Genomic DNA, 12,657 nt, shown 5'->3' on the forward strand with positions numbered 1-12,657 from the left:
ATAGAGAAAATATAAAAATTACTAAGAATTAGGTACCAAACAAAAGAGCCCTCAAATATATAAAGCAAATATTGATATAAAAGAAATAAAAAATTTTAAAAATTAAAAAATTGTTTAAAAAATTGAAAGAAGAAATAAACAACTCTACAATAATAGTTGAAGACTTGAATACCCATTTTCAATAATGCATAACTCATCTAGACAGAAGATCAATAACAAAATGGAATATTTGAACACTATAAACCATCTACATAGATATATTAAATACCCTACCAACAATGGCAGAAAGCATGTTCTTCTCAAGTATACACAGAATATTTTCCAGGATAGATGACATGCTAGAAAACAAAATAAGTCTACATAAATTTTTAAACTTTAAAATTACTCAAAATATCTTTTCCAACCACAATGGAGTGAAGCTCAAAATCAGTAACAAATAGGAAGCAGGAAAATTCACAAATATGTGGAAATCAGTCAACACTCTCCCAAACAATCAATGGGACAAAAAAGAAATCACAAGGGGAATAAGAAAATACTTAGAGATGAGTAAGGGGCTTCCCTGATAGCTCAGATAGTAAAGAATCTACTTGGAATGCAGGAGAACTCGGTTTGATCCCTGGGTAGGGAAGATCTCCTGGAGAAGGAAATTGCAACCACTCTGAACTCTTGCCTAGAGAATTCCATGGACAGACCATGGAGTCGCAAAGACTCAAACATGACTGAGCAACTGACACTTTCTACTTTCTTTTCTTTCTAGAGATAAGTAAAAATGAAAATGCACCATACAAAATGTATGGGATGCAACAAAGGCAATGTTCAGGGGGAATTTTAAACTGAAAATGTACATATTAAAAAAGAAGAAAGATGCAAAACCAATAGCTGTCATAGAAGTGGTCAAGAATGTGAGCTCACTTTCTCCCATTGACACAGCAAAATTACAACTATTCACAGAGCAATTATTGATGAGAAATACCAGAAGACTAGCAGATAAGGTTTTCTACAACTGAAGATATAAAGAAGCAACCACAATGAGACAAGTAGGAGGGGTGAAGGACAGAGATGCAGTATAGTCAAGATCCATACTACTGGTGACTCACAAACAGTAAGATAATTAAATCACAAAGGTTATCCCCAAGGAGTGAAGGGTCTCAACCCTACATACCAGACTCCCCAGTCTGGGAGTCTTGTATTGGAAGGACAAGTCCCCAGAATGTTTGGCTTTGAAGGCCAGTGAGGTTTACTTCTGGGAGATCCAGAGAGCTAGGGAAATAGAGATTCCACTCTCTAAGGGCTAACAAAAACTCACATACTCTAAGAACCAGGGCAGAATCAGCAATTTGAAAGCAGTCTGGATCATACCCACCTTCTAATCTTAGAGTGCCTGTCAGAAAGGCAGGACCTTATCCTGAGGACATATACACTGGAGGCAATGATTTTAGGGAGCTTCCTCAATCACAAGGACATTAATGTTGGCAAGTGCCATTTTGAAATACTCTATCTAGCTTATTAGCACCAGAACACAAACCTGCCCATGAGCCTTTAGGCAACAGTACTGGGATAGCTCAGGCCAAGCAGAGAGCAGGGTAGGAAAATAGCCAAAACCCACCAACAGGTTGGCTGCCAAAGAAGCGCTGAGCTCACAGTCACCCCGGGATCCAGCCCTGTCCACCAGATGGCATAGGATACTGCCCTTCATACCAGTATTCTGGAACCAGCACCTGGGCCAGTCTTACCCACCAGTGGGTAGGCACCATTGACAGAACCCCCTGAGCCCTACCCCCCAACTACCAGTGAGAAGAAATACCAACTCCAGGATACCCAGGCCATACAGACAAAGTTCCCAATACTGAACTCCCACCCACCAGTGGGTGGACACCAGTCCTGAAATCTCCTGGGCCCTAGCCCAACCAACAGCAGGCAGACAACAGCCCCAGGACCACCTTAGATCCACAGCCAGTGTTGTTAGGAACAAGATAACACACCAGTAGGCAGCTGTAGCCCCAGGTCTCCTTGGGCCCCAGATCTATACAGCATCAGGCCAATACCAGCTCTCAGAGACTTTGGGTCCTTCACTCAGCTGCCTTGGGAACTGGCCCTACCTACCAGGAGGACAATACTATATTAAGAACAAGAATGCTCATGGTCACCATCATTATTCAACATAGTATTGGAAGTTCTAGCCACCACAATCAGACCAGAAAAAGAAATAAAAGGAATCCAAAGTGGAAATAAAGGAAGTAGTAAAACTGTTATTGTTTGCAGGTGACATGATACTATACACAGGAAAGTCATAAAAGTGCCACCAAAATAACTGCTAGAACTTATCAATGAACTTGGTGAAGCTGTAGGATGCAAAATAAAGTAGAAACCTGTTGCATTTCTATACATTAAGAACCAACTTTCAGAAAGAGAAATTAACAAAGTCTTTTTAAAATTGCATCAAAAGGAAAACAATATACCTAAGAATAAATCTAACTAAGGAGTTAAAAGATGGAAAAATACACCATGGATTAGAAGAATTATTATTGTTTAAATGGCCATGCTACCCAAGCCAATCTACAGAGTCAATGCAATCCCTATTAAAATATCAATGACACATTTTCATAGAATTAGAACAAATTATTTGCAAATGTATATGGAAACACAAAATACCCTGAAAAGCTAAACCAATCTTAAGAAAGAAGAACAAAGCTGATGGTATCATGCTTGCTGATATCAAGCTATCCTACCAAGTTACAGCAATGGAAAGAGTATGACGAGGGCAAAAAAAAAATCCAGATACATAAGATCAATGGAATGGAACAGAGAGCCCAGAAATGATATCACAATTATATGGGCAATTAATCTACAACAAAGGAGGTAAGAAGATACAACAGGGATAAGACATCCTCTTTAGTAAACGGTGATCAGAAAACTGGACAGCTATAACCAACAGAATTAAACTAGAATGCTCTATCAATATGCACAAAAATAAAATGAAAATGGCTTAAAGACTTAAAGGTCAGACTTGCAACAATACAACTTCCAGAAGACATAGGAGTAAATTATTTGACATTGGTCTTGGTAATATGTTGTATGTTTCCTCAGATAAGGAAGACAAAAGCAAAAATAGACAAGTGGAACTACATCAAACTAAAAAGGGTGTTCAAAGAAAAGGAAACTATCAACAAAATGAAAAGCTACGTACTTTTCATTCAATAAATCCAATAAATGGTTAATATTCAAAATATAAAAAGAGTCATACAATGAACATAAAAAAATTCCAATTGAAAAATAGGTTGAGGATATGAAAAGATATTTTTCCAAAGAAAACATAAAGATGCCTACAGGCACATGAAACGATGCTCAACATCACAAATCATCACCTGGAAAATGCAAATCAAAAATCAAAACGACTTCACATCTGTCAGAATGACTGTGACCAAGAAGATAAGAAATGGTAAATGAAGGTTTGAAGAAAAGTGAACCCCAACGCATTTTTGGTGGAGATTCCTAAACAATTGAAAAATAGAGCTTCCATATGAATCAGCAATTCCACTCCTGGGTGTTTGCCAGAAGAAAATAAAAACACTAGTTAGAAAACATACTTGTGGACTCTGTGGGAGAAGGTGAGGGTGGAATGTTTCAAGAGAACAGCATCGAAACATGTATATCTAGGGTGAAACAGATCACCAGCCCAGGTTGGATGCATGAGACAAGTGCTCAGGCCTGGTGCACTGGGAAGACCCAGAGGGATGGGGTGGAGAGGGAGGTGGGAGGGGGACCAGGATGGGGAATACATGTAAATCCATGGCTAATTCATTTCAATGTAGGACAAAAACCACTGCAATGTTGTAAAGTAATTAGCCTCCAACTAATAAAAATAAATGGAAAAAAGAAAATATACGCACCCAGGTCAGGAAGGAACAATTAGAACTGGACATGGAACAACAGACTGGTTCCAAATAGAAAAAGGAGTACATCAAGGCAGTATATTGTTACCCTGCTTATTTAACTTCTATGCAGAGTACATCATGAGAAATGCTAGGCTGGATGAAGCATAAGCTGGAATCAAGATTGCCTGGAGAAATATCAATAATCTCAAATATGTAGACGGCACCACCCTTATGGCAGAAAGTGAAGAAGAATTAAAGAGCCTCTTAATGTAAGTGAAAGAGGAGGGTGAAAAAGTTAGCTTAAACCTCAACATTCAGAAAACTAAGATCATGGCATCTGATCCCATCACTTCATGGCAAATAGATGGGGAAACAGTAGAAAACAGTGACGGACCTTTTTTTGTTTTTGGTCTCCAAAATCTCTACAGATGGTGATTGCAGCCATGAAATGAAAAGATGCTTACTCCTTGGGAGGAAAGTTATGACCAACCTAGATAGCATATTAAAAAGCAGAGACATTAATTTTCCAACAAAGGTCCATCTAGTCAAGGATGTGGCATTTCCAGTAGTCATGTATGGATGTGAGAGTTGGACTATAAAGAAAGCTGAGTGCCAAAGAATTGATGCTTCAGAACTGTGGTGTTGGAGAAGACTCTGCAGAGTCCCTGGGACTGCAAGGAGATCCAACCAGTCCATCCTAAAGGAAATCAGTCCTGAATATTCATTGGAAGGATAGGTGTTGAAGCTAAAACTCCAATACTTTGGCCACCTGATGTGAAGGACTGACTCATTTGAAAAGACCCTGATGCTGGGAAAGATTGAAGGCAGGAGAAGAATGGGACAACAGAGGATGAGATGGTTGGATGGGATCATTGACTCAATGGATATGAGTTTGGGTAAATTCCAGGAGCTGGTGATGGACAGGGAGGCCTGACGTGCTGCAGTACATGGGGTTGCAAAGAGTGAGACATGACTGAGCGACTAAACTGAACTGATGTTCACAACAGCATTATTTACAATGGCCAATATACAGAAGCAACCTAAGTGCCTAGCAATAGATGAATGGATAAAGTACACACACACACACACACACACACAAACTATTCCTTAGCTTTAAAAAAATTGCTATTTGCAAAAACATGGATATACCTAGACAGTATTATGCTAAGTAAAATAAGACAAAGTGAAATAATGCAGGATTTTGCTTATATGTGAAATCAATATAACAAAATAAATGAACAATTAACATAAGCAGAGTTATTAATTCAGAGAACAAACAGTTGTTGCCAGAGAGTAAGGGAGTGAGGTGTGGAAAGAAACAGTTGATGAGATTAAGAGGCATAAACTTTCTTGTGAAATAAATAATTCACAGGTACAAAAAAAACAAGGTGGAGAAGACAGTTAATGACTATGTAATGTCTTTGTATGATGACATATTGTAACTAGACATATGGTGATGATCATTTTGAACTCTACAGAAATATTGAATCACTATGTTGTTCACTAGGAAGTTATTATACTTCAAAAACAAACAAAGTCATCAAAAAGATATCTGATTCGTAGCTACCAGATGCATGGGGTGAGGAGAGGGGTGATTGAATGGAGGTAGTCAAAAGGTATGAAGCTGCAGTTATGAGATAAATAAGTACTGGGAACACAATTAAAGGACATGTTAAATATAATTAACACTACTGTATGTTTTATATGAAAGTTGATAGGAGAGAAAATCCTAAGAATTTTCATTAAAAGAAAAAATTTTCTATTTATTTTTCTATCTACATGAGATTATACATGTTCACTAAATTTATTGTGATAATCATCTCATGATGTATATAAGTCAAATGAGTATGTTCTACACTTCAACTTAAAGTCTATATGTCAATTATATCTCGATAAAACTGTAGGGAAAAAAAACTCTAACTGCATCAATCTACAAATTGCTGTATATTAAAATACCTTAAAATTCTAACATGTACATTTAACACATCTCCCCATTCATTGAAAAATAACCCTCATATATACCTTGAGGAATTAGAACAAGAAGAGCAAAGTTAGCCCAAAGCTAGCAGAATGTAGGAATAAAACTTAGAGCAAACAGAATAAAATAACAGGAAGAATAATAGAATAAAAAAAGACAAAAGTGCATTCCTTGGAAAAAATTGACAAATCTTTAAGCAAATGGACAAAAAAATAGAAAAGAGATGAACTAAAATAAAAAGTTAAATTAGTGACATTACTACCAACTTTTAAAGAAATAAAAAGGATTATAAAAGAATATTGTGAAAAATTAAATGCCAACAAATTAGGCAACCTGGATGAAATGGACAGATTGCAAGAAACACCCAAATTACACAAGCCACCTCAGGAAGCAATGGAAAATATTAACACACCTATAAGAAGTGCAAAGATTGAATCAGTAATCACAAACCTCCCAACAAAGAAAAATCAAGGCCTTCACTGCTAAAGTCTACTTCATCGTCTGAGGTCAACATTGCTGTTTAGTCGAGAAGTCCTGTACAACTCTTTGCGACCCCATGGCCTGTAGCATGCCAGGGTCCTCTGTCCATGGGATTTCCCAGTCAAGAGTGCTGGAGTGGGTTCCCATTTCCTTCTCCAAGGGAACCTGTTTCTCCTTTATTGGCAGGTGGCTTCTTAACCACTAAGCCACCAGGGAAGCCCCAAGGCCAACATTACCCTGATACTAAAGTCAGATAAAGACACCACAAGAAAATAGTTACAGACTGATATCAGATATGAATATAGATTTAAAAAATCCTCAGTAATATACTAACAAACTAAATTTAAGAGAATATTAAAAGCATTATACACCATGACCAAGTGAGTTTTTCCTCAGAAATGTGAGGGTGGTTCTGCATAAGAAAATCAAGGTAGTATACCACACTAATAGAATGAAGGGGGAAAAGCCATATTATCGTTTCAATTAATGCAGAAAAGTCATTGAACAAAATCCAAAATAGGTGATTGTAAAAACACTCTGAAAACTAGAAACAGAGAGGAACTTCTTCAACATAATAAAAGGGCAATTCTAAAAAATGCATAGCTAGCATTGTACTAAATGACAAAAAGCTGAAAATATCCCCCTAAGGTCAGGAACAAGGCAAGGATGCCTGGCTTCACCACTGTTATTCAACATTGTATTGGAAGTTCTAACCAGAGCAATTAGGCAGGAAAAAGAATTAAAAATGCATCCATATTGCAAAGGAAAAAGTAAAATTAGATTCATAGATGGTGGTGGTTGGTGATTTAGTCACTAAGTCATGTCTGATTCTTGTGACCTCCATGGACTAGAGCCCATCAAGATCCTCTATTCATGGGATTTCCCAGGCAAGAATACTGGAGTGGGTTGGCATTTCCTACTCAGGGGATGTTTCCAACCCAGGGATTGAACCCGGGTGTCCTGCATTGCATGCAGATTCTTTACTGACTGAGCCACCAGAGAAGCCAATTCATAGATGGCATGATTCTATATATACAAAATCCCAAGATTCACTGGAAAGTCACAATAACCAATAACTGTATTCAGCAAAGTTGAAGGTATGCAAAATAATCTTCTTTCCTAGCTGGAGGAAGTTAACATAAATCGCCAAAGGTTTAAGACACTGTTTCTCATTCAGCAAATCTCCCCTCTAAATGCTGAGGAAGCTCCTCTGGCCAAATAAGTCTGGGATCACTTGGGCTGGCAAGAAAAACTGTGGAACTGGCAGCTGTTGACCATCTCCTCCTCCCACTTGGAAAGGGATGTTAAGTTATATAACCTCCTCCACCTACTTGCACCAATCCCTGAGGATCCCAACATGCAGCAAACACAGGGCTGGGAGCTTTATGTGTAGAGTGTATTAATCCTTGTAAAGAAGGATGATGATTCTGTTCACAGAACATGGGACTCTGGCATTTAGCAACATACTCAGGCCCTTCTATACAAGGGCAGCAGCAAAGATTTAACAATATCTTTCTGGGGAGTTCAGGGAAGAAATAATAAATATAACAATTTAAACAACTTAAAACTATAAGATTCACTTTTAACACTATATATAAAGTTCAGATTCAGTATCATTTTTTTTTTAATTGTAGGATAATTGCTTTATAAAGTTGTGGTAGTCTTTGCCATACATCAAACTGATTTAGTCATGACTCCGTGTGTGTGTGTGTGTGTGTGTGTATGTGTGTGTGTGTGTGTGTGCGTGTGTGTTGTGGGGGGTGCTTCCCTGGTAGCTCAGCTGGTAAAGAATCTGCCTGCAATGCAGCAGGAGACCCTGGTTTGATTCCTGAGTTGAGAAGATTCCCTGGAGAAGGGATAGGCTACCCACTCCAGTATTCTTGGGCTTCCCTGGTGGCTCAGACTGTAAAGAATGCACCAGTAATGTGGGAGACCTGGGTTCAATCCCTGGATTGGGAAGATTCCCTGGAGAAGGGAATGGCAACCCACTCCACTATTCTTGCCTCAAGAATCCCTATGGACAGAGGAACCTGGTGGGCTACAGTCCATGGTATTGCAAAGAGTCAGAAACAACTGAGTGACTAAGCACAGCACAATACATATATTAGTTTCCCTACTGAGCCTCCATTCCCCCAACCCCATTCCATCTTTCTTTTTCATCACAGAGTGCCAGATTTGGCTCCTTGTGTTATATAGCAGCTTCCTACTTAACTGTTTTACACATGAGAGTGTATATATGTCAATGCTACTTTCTTATTTCTCCTAGACTCCCCTTCCCACACTGTGCCCACAAGTCCATTCTCTATGTCTGCGTCTCCATTTCTCCTCTGTAAATAGGTTTATCAGTACTATTTTTCTAGATTCCATATATATGTGCTAATATATGATATTTGTTTTTCTTTTTCTGAGTTACTTCACTCTATAACAGTCTCTAGGTTTAACCACTTCATTACAACTGACACAAATTCATTCCTTTTTATGGCTGAATAATATTCCATTGTATATATGTACCATTATTTCTTTATCCATTCATCTGTTGCTTGACTTGTAGGTTGCCTCCAGATCCTGGTTGTTGCAAATAATGCTGCAATGAACATTAGGGTACATATGTCTTTTTGAATTGTGGTTTTCCCAGGGTATATGCCCAGTAATGGGACTGCTGGGTCATATGGTAATATTATTCCTAGTTTCCTGAGGAATCTCCATACTGTTCTCCATAGTGGCTGTACCAATCCACATTTCAATCAACATGAAGGAGGGTTCTCTTTTCTCCACATCTATTACATTATTTGTTTGTAGTTTTTTGATGATGGTCATTCTGATTGGTGTGAGGTGATACTTCATTGTAATTGTGATTTACATTTCTATAGTAATGAACAATGTTGAGGATCTTTTCATGGGTTATTGGCCATCTGTATGTCTTCTTTGGAGAAATGTATATTTAGGTCTTCTGCTCATTTTTTGTTTGGGCTGTTTATTTTTCTTATATTGAATTGTATGAGCTGCTTGCATATTTTGGAGATTAATCCTTTGTCAGTTGTTTACTTTGCAATTATTTTCTCTCATTCAGAGGGTTGTCTTTTAATATTAATGCTGTTTATTGCTCCCTTTGCTGTGCAAAAGCTTTTAATTGGGTCTCAATTGTTTATTTTTTGTTTTTATTTTCATTACTCTAGGAGGTGGGTCAAAGAGAATCTTACTGTGACTTATGTCAAAGAGTATACAGTCTATGTTTTCATCTAAGAGTTTTATAATTTCTGGCCTTACATTTGAGCCTTCAATACATTTTTAAAGTATCATCTTTAAATTCATGAAAAATTAGGAAAAGGGAGATGGCACAATTAAGCAACTGCCCAGACAACCAAGATACATGGGGTCACTGGCTTTCAATCTCTGTTCTGAGGGAAATTCTATAAGGTAGGTACTATTACTTACCCCATATAGTTAAGGAAACTAAGGCCCAGAGAAGATAAGTGACTTTCCTAAGCTCAAGAGCCAGTAAATTGAAGAGCCGGGATACAAACCCAGGTAGTTTTACTTGTAGTATATAGTAGAATCACTACACTATATAAAATAATACTATGTCTTGCTTCGAGAAATTAACATGTAGGAAAAGGGAAGGAAAGTCATAATAGAGTAGGAAGGTCCATATGTAGAGATAATTAGGAGGATAAATCCAGAGCTTCTCTCAACCACTGCATCCTTATATGTACATACACACCAGACTGTCAGTGGAAAATACGCTATAAGAAAATACTACTATCTTAAATTATTTTAATTTAAAAAAATTATAACATATACACTGAAAAATACTCTGCATAAATCTCAATAAATGTTCACCAACTGAGCACATTTGTGTAATCAGCTTTCAGATAAAAAAAAAATTACCAACACTGATAAAGACCCCACTTGTGCTATTTTTTGTCACTATTACCCCACTCTGAGGTAACACTTATCCTGACTTCTAATACCATCACTTAGTTATCTGGTTTTGAACTTTACAGAAATGGACTCATGCAGCAAGTAATATTTTGTGACTGACTTTCCCCCTCTGTTAACCCTGTATCTGTTGGATTCAATCACTGTGCTGTACAATATCTCTAGTTCATTTATTCTCATGACTAAAGCAATATGAATTTTACCATGTATTCAGTTACTCCTTGGAAAGAAAGTTATGACCAATCTAGACAGCATATTAAAAAGCAAAGACTACACAAAAATAAACTCAAAATGGATTAAAGATCTAAATGGAAGGCCAGAAACTATAAAACTCCTAGAGGAGAACATAGGCAAAACACTTTCCGACATAAATCACAGCAGGATCCTCTATGATCCACATCCCAGAATTTTAGAAACAAAGGCAAAAATAAACAAATGGGACCTAATGAAACTTAAAAGCTTTTGCACAACAAAGGAAACTATAAGCAAGGTGAAAAGACAGCTCTCAGATTGGGAGAAAATAATAGCAAACGAAGCAACAGACAAAGGATTAATCTCAAAAATATACAAGCAACTCCTCCAGCTCAACTCCAGAAAAATAAATGACCCAATCAAAAAGTGGGCCAAAGAACTAAACAGACATTTCTCCAAGGAAGACATACAGATGGCACAAAAACAAATGAAAAGATGCTCAACATCACTCATTATCAGAGAAATGCAAATCAAAACCACAATGAGGTACCATTACACGCCAGTCAGGATGGCTGCTATCCAAAAGTCTACAAGCAATAAATGCTGGAGAGGGTGTGGAGAAAAGGGAACCCTCTTACACTGTTGGTGGGAATGTAAATTAGTACAGCCACTATGGAAAACAGTACGGAGATTTCTTAAAAAGCTGGAAATAGAACTGCCATATGACCCAGCAATACCACTTCTAGGCATACACACTGAGGAGACCAGATCCGAAAGAGACACGTGCACCCCAATGTTCATCGCAGCCCTGTTTATAATAGACAGGACATGGAAGCAACCTAGATGCCCATCAGCAGACGAATGGATGAGGAAGCTGTGGTACATATACACCATGGACTATTACTCAGCCATTAAAAAGAATTCATTTGAATCAGTTCTAATGAGATGGATGAAACTGGAGCCCATTATACAGAGCGAAGTAAGCCAGAAAGATAAAGACCATTATAGTATACTAACACATATATATGGAATTTTATTTTCTTTATATAGTTTTTGGCTACCATATTGGATACCACAGATCTAGACAGTATAGTTTAATGGAAAGAATGTGGGATTTGAAACTAAATAGATACTCAGTTTTAAATCTTAGTGACTGTCAGTTACTAACTACATCACGATAATTTTGGTCATGTCCTTTATCTTGTTCAAACTTTAGTTTCCTTATTTCTAAAATGGGGATAATAAAAGAACCTCACATGTTTATTGTGATTAAGAGAATGAATGTAAAACACCTAGCCCAGGGCTCAGCACATAGTAAGTCATCTTTACATAATATTTATTATTATCAAGTTCCCCATTTCCCAAGTGGAGAATGTGAAGCTCCAAAAGGAGAAGTATCTTGTCCACAGTTACAGAGCTAGCTGGAAGCACAGTCAGGAGCCAAATCCAGACTTTCTCACTTTCTGATAAGAAGTTTTCTTATAGAGATGAATCCTCCTCAAGCTTGAAAGGTGAAGGGTGGTAGCCCAAACAACTATCCACATACTATTAAAAAATATCTACACACGTAGAGAAAATGTACCTTTGTGAAGCCTATTTGTTCCTTCCGGAAATTTTCCAGGGGTTTGATCAGCAAATCACTAGCATTGTGTACCTAGAGAAAAAGAAAAAACACACAAAATAACTTTCAAATTAGCAAGGTTCAGATTCAAGATTCATTGCTACTAGGATATTTCCTTATAATACACCATCAATGTGTATTAGTGCAAAATGTTAACTAGTTTGCTGGTTTGTTGGGTTTTGTTACTGTTTTCCCATGTTGGTCTTTTAAAATCAAATGCTTTCAGAAAAAATGAGAGAAGAAATATTAGGGGCCTTTCTCTGTAACTTTGCTGGTAGTATGATCTGAGTTTTTAATTGATAAATATCCAGAGTCATGACCAGAAACAGACACAGGAAGCCTGAATTATGTATGGAAAAGAGAAGAAAGGGGGAATGCAAAAAAACATGAAAAGGACAATTGCACCAAGTACAAATCATTTCATGGGAAGCAAATGAGTTAACAGTAATAGCACCGGGAAAAATCCCAGTATAAATTGTTTCTAGCCCTGCCCTGGTTTGTCATAAAGCCAGAACATTTCTCTCAGAACTAGGAATCTATTACAGCATCACAGAGAATACTAGACCAGGCCT

At 37.5% G+C, this 12,657-nt stretch overlaps 1 protein-coding gene across 7 annotated transcripts in view; it reads right to left on the minus strand.

Annotated features, from left to right (window-relative positions):
* Positions 1-12,657, minus strand: part of OPHN1 (oligophrenin 1) — a 623,734-nt gene that overhangs the window by 359,644 nt on the left and 251,433 nt on the right. For all 7 annotated transcript variants that reach the window (XM_070461909.1, XM_070461913.1, XM_070461912.1 and 4 more), the window contains one exon: positions 12,047-12,118. In XM_070461909.1, the coding sequence (XP_070318010.1) occupies positions 12,047-12,118 (72 nt within the window). The remainder of the gene's footprint in view (positions 1-12,046; positions 12,119-12,657) is intronic.

This window comes from Odocoileus virginianus, chromosome X, assembly GCF_023699985.2.
Source record: "Odocoileus virginianus isolate 20LAN1187 ecotype Illinois chromosome X, Ovbor_1.2, whole genome shotgun sequence".
NCBI classification, from domain to species: domain Eukaryota; kingdom Metazoa; phylum Chordata; class Mammalia; order Artiodactyla; family Cervidae; genus Odocoileus; species Odocoileus virginianus.